Source organism: Grampus griseus, assembly GCF_964374135.1.
Source record: "Grampus griseus genome assembly, chromosome: X".
NCBI classification, from domain to species: domain Eukaryota; kingdom Metazoa; phylum Chordata; class Mammalia; order Artiodactyla; family Delphinidae; genus Grampus; species Grampus griseus.
In genome coordinates, this window is record NC_138999.1 from 41,918,210 (window position 1) to 41,936,019 (window position 17,810).

General features: G+C 41.1%; 1 protein-coding gene across 1 annotated transcript in view; it reads left to right on the forward strand.

The window, feature by feature from the left end:
* Positions 1 to 17,576, forward strand: part of LOC309839934 (zinc finger protein 81-like) — a 42,885-nt gene extending 25,309 nt beyond the window's left edge. Inside the window, exons 3-5 of the mRNA XM_082681932.1 lie at positions 9,817 to 9,943; positions 17,119 to 17,214; positions 17,453 to 17,576. Of these exons, the coding sequence (XP_082538058.1) occupies positions 9,817 to 9,943; positions 17,119 to 17,214; positions 17,453 to 17,475 (246 nt within the window). The 3' untranslated portion in view covers positions 17,476 to 17,576. The remainder of the gene's footprint in view (positions 1 to 9,816; positions 9,944 to 17,118; positions 17,215 to 17,452) is intronic.
* The last annotated feature ends 234 nt before the right edge of the window (positions 17,577 to 17,810 follow it).

Sequence of the window (17,810 nt, forward strand, 5' to 3'; positions counted from 1 at the left end):
CCTGTCAGAAATTAAGTATGTAAATTAATGCTTAAGTGTATGAATTTGAATATGATTTACAAGAGGCTTGGAGTGTTGTTGGGGGGAAATACTGAGGTTTCTCTCTCCCCTTCAAGGTTAACACGTGCTCAGTGACCTTTACAGACTGCATGCGGGCATGGGTGTGCCCATGTGTGCACTTGGCCACCGAGCTTTGGCCGGGAGCTGAAATACTCATGAAGAGCAAATCCTGGACTCCTTCTGGAACGCCCCTTTCTGCCATCCATGAATGTCAGCCCATAAAAGCAATTTCATTAGCATTTCCTCATTTTCCAATATAAGCAGTGAGTGTGGCCTGATAATATGGGCCCTCATCCATCCTTTGCAGAGTATGGGAAAAATCATAGCACTCTTTGTAGTAAAATTTTTAAGTTGTATTCTGTTGACATTTACAATCAAAGGAGAACGATACTGTTATGATCATATACTGTTCTCTGAAATGAATGGACCATGGCACCCAGGACTTTATCAGTCATCCAGTCTTCCCTCCTTTGGTGCCAGGGAAACTGAAGGCCAGAGAGGAGAAGCAGCACAGCCCCCAGCCAGGGAGGCCTGGCTCCGAGCCTTCTAGCTCAGGAGGTGTTGAGCTGTCCCTGCATCGCTGTATCCTGCTGGTTTTCAGTCTGACATTTCCTGTGAGCTTTCTTTTTTTTTTTTTCTTTAAAGCAAGATTTATTACTAGAGATATTTCATAATATAAAAGAGCCAATTTAAAAAAACAATATAAAAATTTTATATCTGTACACAGCTAATAACATAGCCTCAAGATAATAAAACATAAACGGAGAAAAAAAAGAGAAATAATCAAATCCATACTCAGTGGAAAATTTAACATACCTCTTTCAGTTACTGAAAGAAAAAACAGGCAAAAATTCAGTAGATATAAAAGACCTGAACAACATAATTAATGAACTTGAGCCAACAAAAATATATAGAGCACTGTAACCAACAACTTCCGGGTACATATTCTTTTCAAGAGCACAAGGAATGATTATAGAAATAAACCACATGCTGTGCAATAAAGTTTTTAATATGTCATTTTAAATTATCATTCAGCTAAAAATATTTTTAAATTTCCTTTTTTTGTCCCATGAATTATTTAGAATCCTGTGAGCTTTCTTTTGCTAAAAGAAACGAACTCACATTTATAAATGAGAGCTATTTGTTTTGACTATGTCTGTAACTTTTTCTAAGTGAAGCATGTAGTGGTATCTTAAGGTGTGTTCCTGTGTGGCAGTTTTATAAAAAATTTGTTATTATGAATTTTTATTCCCAAATATAAATTTTAACTTAAAAATATAAAACTAAAACACTTCAATGGTGATCTATTACTAAAAGAATTCATACTATTTCATGATCAGACTCCAGCCTACTTCCTTGGATTTTTTTTTCTCATAATTGCCTCCTTGACATACTATATAATCTCTCCTTTTCACAAAGCTGTTCGCTCTTTCCTTAATTACTGTGTATTTTCCTGTCTCCACACCAATTTCTTCATCTTTTCTGGAAAACATTTTCCCTCACTTATCTCTATCACACTTATTTTTTCCAGGATTCAGTTTAAACTGTACCAGCTCTATGGAACCTAAACCTACATCCCCAGTAGAATCAACTGTTTTCTCTTTGGGGCCCACATTGTACCCTGAATATATTTATAATATGCACTTTTTTGTGTGTTTTTTGAAATGAGTTATATTTGAACGACATTGAATTACCCAGATCTTAAATGGTATAGTTTAATGAATTTTGACAAATATGTATACCCATCACTCAAATTAAAATATAGACCATGTCCATCACCCTTGAAGGTTCCCCCTTAATCAGTCAATATCCTCCCCCTGAGGCAATCATTGTTAATATTTTTAATCCCTATAGATTAGCCCTGCTGGTCCTTGATTGTCATATAAATAGAATCATACGGTTTGTGTTTGGCTCTGTGTTTGGCTTCTATTTGTAAATTTTTGAGAGTCATCCAGGTTGTTTGTTCTACCAGTAGCTCTTTCTTTTTTATTGCTGAATATTCAGTTATATGAATATGCTATAATTTGTTTATGCATTTACCTGCTGATGAACATTTGGAATGTTTCTAGTTTTTTTATCATGATAAATCCTGCTATAAATATTCTTGTGGAAGTTTTCTGAGGATATATTGTTGTCATTTCTTTTTAGTATCTACCAAGGAATGGAATTGCCAGATTACAGGCTGGTGTATATTTAACTTTATTAGAAACTGCCAAACCAGGGACTTCCCTGGTGGGGCAGTGGTTAAGAATCCGCCTGCCAATGCAGGGGACACAGGTTCGATCTCTGATCTGGGAAGATCCCACATGCCGTGGAGCAACTAAGCTCGCACGCTACAACTACTGAGCCTGCATGCCCTAGGGCCCACGTGCTGCAACTACTGAGCCCGCACGCTTTAGGGCCCACGTGCCACAACCATTGAGCCCGCGTACCTAGAGCCCATGCTCCGCAACAAGAGAAGCCACCACAATGAGAAGCCCGGGCACCACAACGAAGAGTAGTCCCTGCTCAACACAACTAGAGAAGGCCTGCGCACAGCAGCGAAGACCCAACACAGCCAAAAAAAAAAAAAAAAGAAACTGCCAAACAAGTTTCCAAAGTGATAGTTCAGTTTTACATTTCTACCAGCAATTTTTCAGTTTTTTTTAATTTTAGCTTTGAAAGTGAGTGTATAGTGCTATCTTAGTGTAGTTTAAATTGCATTTCCCTTATAACTAATGATGTTAAACATCTTTTAATATACTTTATTGGTATGTCTTTTTCATGTGTGTCTGTTCAAATATTTTGCCCATTTAAAAAAATTGGGTTACAGGCTTCCCTGGTGGTGCAGTGGTTGAGAGTCTGCCTGCCAATGCAGGAGACACGGGTTCGTGCCCCGGTCTGGGAGGATCCCACATGCCGCAGAGCGGCTGGGCCCGTGAGCCATGGCGGCTGAGCCTGCGCGTCCGGAGCCTGTGGTCCGCAACGGGAGAGGCCACGGCAGTGAGAGGCCTGCGTACCGCAAAAAAAAAAAAAAAAAAAAAAAAATTGGGTTACATGTCTTTTTCTTTTTGCTTTGTAGGAGTTCTTTATACATTCTTAATATGGGTGTTTTGTATACATATTGCAAATATTTTCTCCCAGTCTGTGTCTTGGCTTTTTGTTTTCTTAATGACATCTTTTTTAAATTTTTATTTTATTGAAGTATAGTTGATTTACAATGTTGTGTTCAACATTTCTGCTGTACAGCAAAGTGATTCAGTTATACATATATATATTCTTTTTCACATTCTTTTCCATTATGGCTTATCACAGGATATTGAATATAATTCCCTGTGCTCTACAGTAGGACCTTGTTGTGTATCCATTCTGTATGTAATAGTTTGCATCTGCTAACCCCAAACTCCCAATCCATCCCTCCCCCACTGCCCCTCCCCGTTGGCAACCACAAGTCTGTTCTCTATGTCTATGAGTTAATGACATCTTTTGATGAGCAGAAGTTTTAATTTTGATAAGGTCCCATTTATCAAAATTTTCTTTTGTGGTTGTTGCTTTTTGTACTATGTCAAGAAATCCTTGCTTGTCCCAGCATTGCAAAGATGTTCTCTTATGTTTTCTTCTGGGGCATTTTTAGTTTTAGTTTTTATGTTTAGGTCGATAATACAGCTTGAATTAATTTTTTGTTGACTTTTTCTGTCATTTGTTTTCTATTTCATTAATGTTTTTGATCTTTGCTAGTTCTTTTACCTTCTTTGGGTTCATTTGGTCTTTTACTTTCTAGCTCCTTGAGGTTAAATTTTAGGTCATTGATTTTAGACTCTTTTCTAATATACGCATTTAAAGCTATAAATTTCCTTCGAAATTTATCTTTATTTGCTTCATGCAAATTTTGATTTTTTTTAGTAAGCAGCCTTCTAAGTTGGCTGTCAGTGATCCCCACTTCTCGGTATTCATACCCTTGTGTAATCCACTCCCCTTTGTATGTGGGCTGGACCTAGTGACTTGCTTCTAAGAAACCGAATAAGGTAAAAGTGTTGGGATGTCACTTATGTGATTAGGTTATAAAAGACTGTAACTTCCATCTTGCTGGCACTCTCTCTCTCTGGTTCTTCTTGTTTGCTGGCTTTGATGAAACAAGCTGCCATGTTGTGAACTTCCCTATGGAGAGATCCACGTGGCAAAGGACTGAGGGCAGCCACTGGCCAACAGTCAATAAGGAACTGAGTCACTCAGTACAACAGACCTCGAGAAACTGAATGTTATCAACAACCACTTGCCTGAGCTTGGAAGTGGGTCATTCCAAGTCAGTGTTCAAGATGAACGTAGCCCTGGCCAACATCTTGATTGCAGCCTTTTGAGAGATCCCAAGTGAGAGGACCTATTTAAGCCACACCCGGGCCCCTGACCCACTGTGAGATAACGGATATTGTTGTAACTCACTAAGTTTTCGGGTAATTTGCTATGCATCAGATAGAAAGCTAACACAGATTTTGGTACTGGGAGTAGGGTGTTGTCATAACACACCTAAAAATGTGGGAATATCTTTCAAACTTGGATGTGGGTGGAGGCTGGAAGGATTTTAAGGAGCATATTAGAGAAATCCTAAATTGCCTGAATAGACTATTAGTTGAAATTTGGACTATAGGATGCCGATGAAGGCTCAAAAGGAAGTGAAGAACATGTTTTGGAAACTGGAGGAGCTTATGTGATAGAAACTTAGCAACACTGTTGTCTGCAGTTATGTGGAAAGTAGAGAATTGTGCTTCATGAACTTGGTGATCTATCTAATATTTCCAAGAAAAGTGTTGAAGGCATCAAGTTTCTTGCTGCTTTTAGCAAAATATGAAAGGAGATAAATTGAGAGAAAGACTGTCAAACACAAAGGATCCAGGACTTGATGGTTTTGAAAATTATTAGCCTCTTCAGATAGCACAAGATTCTAAAGTTAAGAAATAGCTCTGCGAAATTGAGCTATTTGTAATGAGGTGGATAGACCTAGAGTCTGTCATACAGAGTGAAGTAAGTCAGAAAGAGAGAGACAAATACCGTATGCTAACACATATATATGGAATTTAAGGGAAAAAATGTCATGAAGAACCTAGGGGTAAGACAGGAATAAAGACACAGACCTACTGGAGAACGGACTTGAGGATATGGGGAGGGGGAAGGGTGAGCTGTGACAGGGTGAGAGAGAGTCATGGACATATACACACTAACAAACGTAAGGTAGATAGCTAGTGGGAAGCAGCCGCATGGCACAGGGATATCGCCTCGGTGCTTTGTGACCGCCTGGAGGGATGGGATAGGGAGGGTGGGAGGGAGCGAGACGCAAGAGGGAAGAGATATGGGAACATATGTATATGTATAACTGATTCACTTTCTTATAAAGCAGAAACTAACACACCATTGTAAAGCAATTATACTCCAATAAAGATGTTAAAAAAAAAAAAAGAAATAGCTCTGAAACACTATCAGGAAAATATGATCTAGAAATAAAGCAAAAGATGTGACTATACAACCTTTTCTTAAGACCTCAGATCAGAGGACCAGAGCATTCAGCCACACAAAACTCCCCTTGAAGAGATTAAGAGTGCCTCATAGATCTCAATCAAGCAAGAGGGCCTCTAGGAAGCTTAAGAGTGTGTCCCTCAGCCCTCTCAGCAGGAGTCCAAGATAAAGAATGGCTTATCTCAAACAGATCTGTAGGTGCACTTTTCGTCTAAGGGAGTGAACCCAGTGAGATTCACAGACAACTCATAAAATTTTAGAGCAAATTATATGAACAGAAACACTACCACTTTAGACTTAAAGGGATAGAGACAATACAAAAATGGAAAGATGTCAGACCTTCAAAATTCTACCGGTAGGAAGCAGACTGAGAAAACTCTTCTGCTATCTTTCCTGAAATGCTACCTTTCAACCTTTCATGAAATAGGAAAGATGGCTCAGAGGGTGGGACCAGAAACACAGAGGGTAGTACCAAAAGCCATGAAGAACTTATCAAGGCACTCCTAAATTTGCCCAGCCAGATAAAACTTATTTTCTTCATCATTTAAAAATTTTGTAGTTTGTATTCTGTATTTTGACCTCTGTTTCTTCTGTTGAGCACTGAGTGGTCATTTTAATCACTGTTACCCTGTATGTAATATGTCTTTTTTTGTTTGTTTTCTGGCTGCTTTCTTCTTTGGTTTTCATTAGTTTGACTACACTGTGCATAGGTGTGGTTTTCTGTGGATTTATCCTGCTTGAATCTGTAAATTTATGTCTTTTACCATATTTGGGAAGTTTCTGCCTCTTATTTTTTTATATAAATTTATTTATTATTTATTTTTGTCTGCATTGGGTCTTCGTTGCTGTGTGCGGGCTTCCTCTAGTTGCGGTGAGCAGGGGCTACTCTTCGTTGTGGTGCATGGGCTTCTCATTGCAGTGGATTCTCTTGTTGCAGAGCACAGGCTCTAGGTGCACGGGCTTCAGTAGTTGTGGCACGCGGGCTCAGTAGTTGTGGCTTGTGGGCTCTAGAGTGCAGGCTCAGTAGTTGTGGCGCATGGGCTTAGTTGTTCCACAGCATGTGGGATCTTCCCGGATCAGGGCTCAAACCCGTGTCCCCTGCATTGGCAGGCGGATTCTTAACCACTGTGCCACCAGGGAAGTCCATGCCTTTTTTATTTTTATTTTTATTTTTTGCAGTACGCGGGCCTCTCACTGTTATGGCCTCTCCTGTTGCGGAGCACAGGCTCCGGACGCGCAGGCTCAGCAGCCATGGCTCACGGGCCCAGCCGCTCCACGGCATGTGGGATCTTCCCGGACCGGGGCACGAACCCGTGTCCCCTGCATCGGCCAGCGGACTCTCAACCACTGCGCCACCAGGGAAGCCCCACTTGGTTATTTTTTTAAATGAGGTATAATTGACATATAACATTATATTAGTTTCAGGTATATAACATGATCATTCAATATTGTATATATTGTGAAATGATCACCACAATAAGTCTAGCTAACATCCATTACCATACATAATTACAAATATTTTTCTTGTGATGAGAACTTTTAAGATTTACTTTCTTAGCAACTTTCAAATATGCAATACAGTATTATTAACTATAGTTATCATGCTGTATATTACATCCCCATGACTTCTTTATTTTATAACTGGAAGTTTGTACCTTTTGACCCCTTCACGCATTTCGCCCACCACTCACTCCTGCCTCTGGCAACCACCAACTCTTCTCTGTATCTGTGAGCTCTGTTTTCTGTTTTTTGTTTTTCTTAGACTCCACATATAAGTGAGATCATATGGAATTTTCTTTCTCTGTCTGATTTATTTCACTTAGCATAATGCCCTCAAGGTCCATCCATGTTGTTGCAATGGCAATATTTCCCTCTTTTTTATAGCTGAATAATATTCCATTGTGTGTGTATGTGTGTGTGTGTGTGTATGTGTGTGTGTGTGTATACACACACACCACATTTTCTTTATCCATTTTTCCATTTATGAATGCTTAGGTTGATTCTATATCTTGGCTATTGTAAATAATGCTGCAGTGAACGTGGGAGTGCAGATATCTTTTTGATTTAATGTATTCATCTTCTTTAGATAGATACCCAGAAGTGGAAGTGCTGGGTCATACCTAGTTCTGTTTTTAATTTTTCGAGGAACCTCTATCTTGTTTTCCATAGTGGCTGCACCAATTTACATTTCCACCAACAGTGCACAAAGGTTCCCTTTTTCCTGTGTTCTCACTAACACTTGTCATTTCTTATCTTTTTGATGATAGCCACTCTAACAGGTATGAGGTGATATCACATTGTGGGTTTGATTTGCATTTCCCTGATGATTAGTGATATTGAGCACCTTTTCATGTACATGTTGGCCATCTGTATATCTCTTTGGAGAAATGTCTGTTCAGATCCTCTGCCCGTTTTTTAATCAGATTTTTTGGGGTTTTTTGCTGTTGAGTTGTATGCGTTCTTTATATATTTTGCATATTAACCCCTTATCAGATATATGATTTGCAAATATTTTTTCCCATTCAGTAGGCTGCTGTGTCATTTTGTTGAAGGTTTCATTTGCTGTGCATAATATTTTTACTTTGGTATATTCCCACTTGTTTATTTTTGTTTTTTCTTGCCTTTGCTTTTGGTGTCAAATCCAAAAATTTATCTCCAAGACTTATGTCAAGGAGCTTACCACCTATGTTTTCATCTAGGAGTTGTATGATTTCTGATCTCATGTTCTAGTCTTTAATCCATTTTGAGTTATTTTTTGCATGTAGTATAAGATAGTGCTCCAGTTTCATTCCTTTGCATGTGGCTGTCCAGTTTTCCCAACACCATATATTGAAGAGACTGTCCTTTCCCAATTTATGTTCTTGGCTCCTTTGTCATAAGTTAATTGACTTTATATGTGTGGGTTGATTTCTGGGCTTTCTGTTCTATTCTGTTGATCTGTATATTTGTTTTTATACCACAATCGAGTTACTTAATACATTCATCACCTCACAGAGTTGCTTAGTTTGAGTGTGTGTGTGTGTGTGTGTGTGTGTGTGTGGTGAGAACACTAAAGTTAATTTTTGTATATGGTGTGAGATGTGGGTCAAGGTTTGTTTTTTTCCTCCAAAACTCATATCCATTTGTTCCAGCACAATTTTTAAAAAAGACTTTTCCTTTCCCCCTTTGGCACCTTTGTCCCTTTCCCCTTTGGCACCTTTGTCAAAAACCAGTTGTCCATATGTGTGCAGATCTGTTTCTGGATTCTCTATTCTGTTCCATTGATATATGTGTCTGTTCTTAGATCAATACCACACTGTCTGATTATTGTAGCTTTAAAGTAAGTCTTAACATTGCATAGTATAAATCCTCCATGCTAATCTTTGCTTTGTGTATTCTAGTTCCTTTGCATAGCCATATAAACTTTTAACATCTCCCTGTCAATTTTTACCAAAAAGTTGACAAATAATTGGCTGAACAATTAGAAGACAAATGAGTAAAGTGATATAAAATTTCAGCAGCACTCAATCAAGTTGATTTATATATTATAACTGCACCCACCAATGACTGAATATGCATTCCTTTCCAGGGACACATGAAACGTTCTTCCGGATAGAACATATGTTGAAATCATACAGAGTATGTTTTCTGACCACTATGGAATTAAATTAAAATTGGCCAAAAAAAAAAAGGCATCAAGAGAAAATGGTTATGTTTTTGAAGACTAAATGAAAGCAGCAGTAGAGGGAGCTATGTAAAGTGAAAAAAAATGTACATTCTTCCTTCTAAAAGTTATAAAACACAAATTCCCATTAAAATGAGCAACAAAATAGGATCAAGTTCAAATCCTGTACAGAAATATTATTTTTAAAAATGAAAGACTGAGGCGCTTCCCTGGTGGAGCAGTGGTTGAGAGTCCGCCTGCCGATGCAAGGGACACGGGTTAGTGCCCCGGTCCGGGAAGATCCCACATGCTGCGGAACGGCTGGGCCCGTGAGCCATGGCTGCTGAGCCTGCGCGTCCGGAGCCTGTGCTCCGCAACGGGAGAGGCCACAGCAGTGAGAGGCCCGCATACCAAAAAAAAAAAAAAAAGAAAGACTGAGTGTTGTATACAATGAATAGCAGAAATTTCCAATTAGATATTTGTATTCTGTACATTATGTATAAGTAGGTATTTAATAGGCATACCCTGTGGGATATTATGGTAAAAGTTACTAAAAACAATTTTCTATCTCTTCCCTATCCCGCCATGCTGACCATGTCACCCTGAATGGGATTGTGTTGTTACAGGTGTCAGTGTCCTTTGAGGACGTGACTGTGGACTTCAGCAGGGAGGAGTGGCAGCAGCTGGATTCTACTCAAAGGCGCCTGTACCAGGACGTGATGCTGGAGAACTATAGCCACCTTCTCTCACTGGGTAAGCAGAGCCACTCTGTGAACCTACAAGGACCTTGTTATGGGTAAAATTGTGGCCCCCCCCAAAGAAAATATGTTGAAGCCCTAACCCCCACTACTTCTGAATGTGACCTTATTTAGAAATAGGGTCTATCCAGAAGTAATCAAGCAAAAACAGGGTCATTAGATGGGCCCTAATCCAATATGACTGGCATCCTTATAAAAAAGGGACATCTAGACACAGAGACACAGAAACACAGAGGGAAGGCAATGTGAAGACATACAAGGAAAAGATGACCATGTGACTGGAGTGATGCATCTATAGGACAAGAAATGCCTGAGGCCACGAGAAGCCAGGAGTGAGGCATGGAACAGTTCCCTCCCTAGCACCTTCAAAAAGAGCATGGCCCTGCTTACACCTTGATTTTAGACTTCTGGCCTCCAGAACTTCAAGACAATAAATTTCTGTTGTTCTGAGCCACCCAGTTTGTGGTACTTTGTTACAACAGCCCTAGGAAACTAGCACAGCTTTCTGTACTGGGAAGTGGGGTGCTGCCGTAACAAATACCTACAAAATCCATGGAGGTGGCTTTGGAATTGGGCAATGGGTAGAGCCTGGAAAGATTTTCAGGTGCTTGATAGAAAATGTCTAGATTGCCTCAGAGAAACTGTTGGTAGAAATAGGAGTGTTAAAGGTGTTTTTGGTGAGGTCTCAGATGGAAGTGAGGAACATATAATTGGAAACTAGTGGAAAGGTGATTCTTATTATAAAGTGGCAGAGAATTTGGCTGAATTGTGGGTAGAAAACAGAAGTCGTGAGTGATGAATTTGGATATTTAGCTGAGGAGATTTCTAAGCAAAGTGTTAAAGGCAGGGCTTGGTTTCTGCTTCATACTTACAGTAAAATGCTAGAGGAAAGAGAAATTGAAGAAGGAATTGTTAGTAAAAAGGAACTAGAATATGAAGATTTGGAAAATTCTCAGCCTATCCATACTGCAAAATATAAGAAGGTGTACTCTGGAAAGAGCACCAAGGGTGTGGCTGGACAACCAGTTGCTAAAAAGATTAGGTATATGATTTGTGGATCCAGTCAACCATCTCAGAAGAAACGCTGCCAGCTTGGGCTGAAGAGGCCGGAGGCAGGGAAAAAGGAAGGAAGGCTGGGGTTCTGGGATTCTACAGACAGGAAACAGTCCAGTAAAGCTATTTGGCTATGAACACGCTTCAAGAAAAGGGATGAATGACCCCCAAAATGGTTCAGAAGCCAGCAGGGCTGTCACTGCCATCACAGGCCCAGAGGGCACAGACTGGGGAGATGCAGGGTGACTGGCTGTCACCTCTTTGTTTCCAGAAGGTGAGCCACCTTAATTAGTTCCAGAGCTAAGAGGGCAGGGCCACCACCCAGGTGTGAGGTCGCCACATCTGATCTGAGGTCACACCTCTTAACATGCTCTCTTGAACTCTCTCTTCAACTGTCCCTTATGGTACTTGTTGACTATCAATTTTGAGCCAGTATTTAGCCTTAGACGGAGTTTACCGCCCACTTTAGGCACATTCTCAAGGAACACGACTCTGGGAGGACCCAGTCTCAGTGCTCCAAGGGCGGCTCCTGGCCTCATACCATCCACAGGCTGGGCCTCCATCATAAGGACTTGGGCCCCTTACGAGCAGCACTGGGAGGCAGGTGTTGCCCCTCCTTTTGTTTATGGAAAAGCCAGACACAAAAACTTACTCTTCAAGACCTTAGAAGGGATATCTCAACATGCCCCACACCACTGGACCCCTAGAAATTTCACTGCGATAGAAGGCTCCTAAATTTTTGTCAGATTTATTTCCCACCTTCTGCCACACAAATGTCTTATCCATAAGTCTAGAGTAGTTGCTCCTCCTTGCTCACTAGGTCTAATGAGCATAGTATCATCCATGTAATGGACCGATGTGATGTCCTGTGGAAGGGAAAGTTGATCAAGATCCCTGCAGACTAAATTATGACATAGGACTGGAGAGTTGATCTGCCTCTGAGGTAGGACAGTGAAGGTGTATAGCTGGCCTTGCTAACGGAGAGAAAACTGCTTCTGCTGGTCTTGACTAACAGGTATTGTTTTTTAAAAAAGCATTTGCCAGATAAATAGCTACATACCCGGTATCAAGGAGTGCGTTCATTTGCTCAAGCAACAAAACCATATCTGGTACAGCAGCTGCTGTTGGAGTCACTAGCAGGTTGAGTTTATGATAATCCACTGTCTTCTGCACAGGCCAAATAGGCACGGTGAATAGGGATGTAGTGCAACCACCACCCTGCATCCTTCAGGTCCTTGATAGTGGCAGTAATCTCTGCAGTCCTTCAAGAATGCGGTACTGCTTTTGGTTTACCATTTTCTGAGGTAGAGGCAGTTCTAGTGGCTTCCACTTGGCATTTCCCACCATAAAACGCCTCACTCCATAGGTCAGGAAACCAATATGGGGATACTGCCTGTTGCTGAGTATGTGTATTCCAGTTATGCATTCCTGGACCAGAGAAATAACCGCAAGATGGCTTTGGGGATCCACTGAGCCCACTGTGTGTGGTGGACCTGAGCGAAAACTCCATTGATCACTTCACTTTTATAAGCCCCTACGCTGTCTGGTGGGCCACAGTGATGTTTTGGGTCTTTTGGAATTAGTGTCAGTTCAGTGCTAGGGTCCAGTGATATCTGGTAAGCCTCATTGTTTTTTTCCCCAACGCACAGGTACCCTGTAAAGGGCTATAGGTCCCTTTAGGGAAGGTTGGGAGAAAGGTTAGTAGTATAAATTTTTGGCAGTGTCATGGGTTCCTTCCTTCAGGGACCCAGCCTCCCCTTCATTCAAAAGTGTTCATTCCGGGTATATAAACTGGCTCAAGTCTGAGAATTGATTGAGGAGCCAGGACTCTGTGTTTTGATGTTTCAAGTTAGACTTCTGTTCACTTGACCTAGGACTCTTCTCCTTATACAGATCAAGTAAGAATTTAGTAGATTGCCCACCTGTTTCTTTTCTAGGGATGTCAGGATCAACTAGCCAACCCCATAGATCTCTGTGAATTGGACTTTTTGTTTGTTTGTTTGTTTTTTTGGCAGCACAGAAAGTTTGTTTTATTTCTAATGTATATTAAAGACATGTATGCATTTTTTCCTATTTGACAGTAGTATGGTATATGAGAAAGAAGTTTAAATCTTCACCCGGCCACTTGTTGAGTGAATAACTAAGCCTCTTACTAGCTATGTGATTTTGGAATTTTACCTCTCTGAGCCTCAGTTTCCTTATCTAAAGGGACTAAGAGGAGAGTTATTTTCAAGATGAAATGAATGAATTTATCTAAAGTGCCTAGGGCAGTGTCTGGTACATAATGAATACACAGTATTCTTTCATTTCCCCTTTCCTTGCTCTTAATTTGTTGATATGTCTGTCTGTGAGCAGATGAGCCACTCTGTAACAGGTGTTATATTTAATGCTATTCCCCTATTCTCATATAGTGTTAGAAGGATAGAGAGGTATAGACATATAACACATAAATATATGAGTATGTAGCATAGTTTCATAAATATCTGAAAACTGTTCTTTGCTAAATGTTCATATACTGTTTTTGTCCTGCTTTTCTTAGACTGTCCTAACTCTGCTGCCTTGAAAGAAGGTTATCTCTTAAATAATGGAACACTAAGATAAAGGTTTGTTTTGAAAGATGTCTGAAGTCTAATGAGTAGGAGAATAAATTAAAACAGTATTATAAAAATGTCTACTCTTATGTGTGAATCGGACTTTTCTGATTACTGCTTTGACCCTGTGGTAACCGCATCCACCTTGCATTTGACAACTCAATGCCTCTGTTTGGCCCCTGCCACCCCAGGATCCAATTACTCCCATTGCATTTAGGTTTCCCAGTTCACTGGCAGAAGTTCCCACTGAAATTTCTGACCTACAGCAAGGAGCTTGCAGCAAAGAGCAATCACAGATTACCCGGGGCCCCTTCACAAATTTATTAGTCACAGTCATCATGACAGGTGTGTCTCTGGACCCTCCCAGTGTGAGTGAGCAGACCTTCCACGATAAATCCACTCTAACATTCCAATCTCCCTAAGCCTTTGGATGCCTTCCTCTGTAGTACACCAAAGTAGTCCTGGCATTTCAGCTACATTTAGTGTGGGCCATGTTTTGGTCCATGTTTCAACCAACCAGCCAAACACACTGTTTCAGCCCTTCCTAACCCCTCAAGTGGCAACATTACATTCAGAATCTGCTTAGTGTACACATATCAATAATTTTGGCCTGATCCAACTTTATGTTCTTTCCATTATCCCACACTCTTAATATCCATTTCCACACATATTCCCCAGATTTCTGTCCGTATAGATTGGACAAATCATGCAGTTCTTTTGGAGTATCTCACACCTCCTCATGGGTCACACTCTGTACCTCACCCTTGGGCCTTGATGAGACTTAAGTCTAGTTATAGGTCTGGAAGCAAAGAAGGGTGGTAGACATAGGTCCTGAGGGGAACCAGCAGTACCTTACAAGGCAAGTCCCTCAGGGGAGCCCACTGCAGGCTCCTCTGGCAGAGGAGGGTTAAACTTCTCAGTTGAGGGTAAAAGGGCTGCTTCTACTGGCAAAGACTCATCTGAATTTAGAAGTTCAGTGTCCTCATATGTCTCCATTCCAGTTTTCAGGATCCCGTTCCTTCCTCATCAATGCTCTCCTTTAACAGCAGACACTCTGTGAAGTTGGGAATTCAATTTGTGTTGTAATTTAGCCACTCACAGGATGAGACTCTGGGTTTGGTTTTCAGCCATCTCAGCTCTGCAGCTATAGGAGCTAAGGGTTACTTTCAGGACAGACAGAGAAATTTTCAGGTCACTTATGCGATGCATGATCTGGAAAATCAAATCCCTGAGCTCATCCTTTTCTTTCCCCACTTCATCCAGTGCAATTAGGAGTAACCAGGCAATCTTATTATACTTGGAAGTTTGACAAAAATTTCCAAGGTATCAAATACAAGGTTATCCAGAACCTCACTTCTTACAAGCATTTGATTAGGAGTATCCAGTGTTGACATTTTGCATATCTCTATTGCCATGTTACACCAGGGACTATTAGTGCCCTCCTTACTACTGAAATAGAGTCATTAGTGCTTTTGAATCTAATCAGAATAAGGAATCAATTCTAGAAATCCCATAACTAATTCAGAAAACTCATCCTTGAGATTCTGTTCCTCTAGAGCCACTCTCTATTATGGTTCTGCAGAGAAATAGAACCAATAGGATACAGGTATATACATATAGAGAGTATACACATACGTGCACGCACACGTGTGTACATAAATACAGAGTAGGGGGGAGAGATATATTTTAAGGAACCAGCTCACCCAGTTGTGGGGACTGGCAAGTCTGAAGGGCAGGCCAGCAGGCTGGAAATTCAGGTGAGTTGATGTCGAACTTTTGAGTCTGAAATCCACAGGGCAGGCCACAGACTGCAAACTAGGCAGATTTCTTATGTCGCAGTCCTGAAGCAGAATTCCTTTTTCCACTACCCCGTTTTTTGTTCCCTTTGCTCTCAGCAAGCACCTCAGCTAGTTGTGGTTTTTTACCAAGTGGGATGACCCAAAACTTTATTCCTGAAGGGTCTGGCCCATCAGTAGTGCTGCCTGAGTTGAATTGTTGTAGTTTTCCATTGACTTTAATCACAGGGCATGATAGTATGCCTTATGGGGTCTCCTGTATTCTAGACATACTCTTCTTTACCTCCATCATGATATAGCAGTCCAATTTCCCCTTGGTGGTCAAGATCAACCACCACAGCCAGCACAGTAACTCCCTTCTTTGCCTGTCGATTCAGAGACATGAAAAGACCAAGATTTCCAGGTGGCAGACTTAACTTCCAGTTCAAGGGAATCATTGTTGTGTCTCTCGGTGGAAGTGTTCCTCCCTTTGGAACTAAAACGTGTAGAGCAGCAGAGCATAAGGTTGCCGGTACAGGAAGCAAAATTTTTGCTAATGGGTCACTAGTGGTAATAGTAAGTGGTGCCACTCCTGGCCCGGGGCTGAGTGGGTGGGGCTACCACCCTCGTGGGCTTGGAGGACAGAGTGTTGTACCAATGAGAATTATTGTGAAGCCTTAAAATCTAATGGAATTTGCCCTGCTAGGTTTCAGACTTGCTTGAGACCTCCCATCCCTTTTTAAATTCTAATTTCTCCCTTTTGGAATGGGAGTATCATCTATCCTCTGCCTGTCCCACCACTGTATTTTGGAAGCAGATAACTCATCTGTTTCCACAGGTTTGCATGGAGAGGAATGTTGTCCCAGAATGACTCATACTCAAGTCTCACCTGTAAGATTTGGATGATTTAGATGATGTGATTTGAGACTTTGAGTTGATGTTTAGATGAGATTTTAGGCGTAAGAGTTGATGCTGGGATGATTAAGACTTTGGGGGATACTGGGATGGGGTTAGTGTATTTTGCACATGGGAAGAACATGAATTTTGGGGCATCAGAGGGCCGGCTCTTACGGGTTGAATTGTGTCCCCTCAAAAAAATATGTTAAAATCTTAACCCTCAGTACCTCAGAATGTGCCCTTATTTGCAAGTAGTAATCTTTACAGAGGGGATCAAGTTAAGATGAGGTCATTGGTGTGGGCCCTAATTGAGTGGTATCCTTACAAAAAAGGGAAATTTGGGCACTGAAATAGGCACACGTAGAGGGAAGACAATGAGAAGAGACGCACAGGGAGAAGACAGCCATGGGACTGGAGTAAAATGCGTTTACAAGCCAAGGAATGCTAAAGATTTTTGGCAAGCACAAGTGCTAGAAGATGCAAGGAAGGATTCTCCCCTATATCTGCCAGAGAGAACATGACCCTGCTAACACCTTGATATGAGATTTCTAGCCTCCAGAAATATGAGACAATACCTTCCTATTGTTTTAAGCCACCCAGTTTTCAGTACTTTGTTAGAGCAGCCCTAGGGGAACTAACACAGAACCTCAGAGAGGCTGCTTCCATCCTCAGCTGCTGAGTGCTCTGGGGCATCTGAAGTGTGTGATGGTGTCATCCTTGATTGGTCTGAGATTCTTCAGTCCCTTTGCACCTTTGCGCTTATTACTCTTTTCCCAATGAAATGTGGTCACTTTCCAAAGAACAAATGGAAAGCAATTAGCTGGACCCCATTTTCTATCATTTCCTGTTAACAGGGTGTGAAATTCCCAAGCCAGAGGTCATCTTCAAGTTGGAGCAAGGAGAGGAGCCTTGGACGTTGGAGGAGGAAACCCCACATCAGAGCTGCTCAGGTGAGCGAGTGTGATCCGGGCAGAAGGGAGACATGGAAATACTTGAGGCTCATACTTGTAAAAGGCTATGATTGCTACCCTTTTTTTTTTTAACATCTTTATTGGAGTATAATTGCTTTACAATGGTGTGTTAGTTTCTGCTGTACAACAAAGTGAATCAGTTATGCATAACACATGTTCCCATATCTCTTCCCTCTTGCGTCTCCCTCCCTCCCACCCTCCCTTCCCACCCCTCTAGGTGGTCACAAAGCACCAAACTGATCTCCCTGTGCTATGTGGGTGCTTCCCACTGAAGGTTCCAAACTTTAGAGACTTCTTGAAAATAGATAACATTGGCCTCTCTGGTACCAAATTGCTCTCTCCCTTTATTTCCCTTACTGTTATCAACTGTCTTCTTGGCTTGGCTTTCCTCCAGGAGAATTGCTGCAATATGTATAGTCTCGATCATATGACAGGCTTCCTCAGTATGGATCTGGTTTTCTTGGATATTCTCTCCTTCCATCACATTTTTATGCTTTAGTACCGAAACCCCACTCCCAGGGTCTTAGATCCTTATCATATACATTCAGGTTTTAATGGATTTACCATCTTTGAAG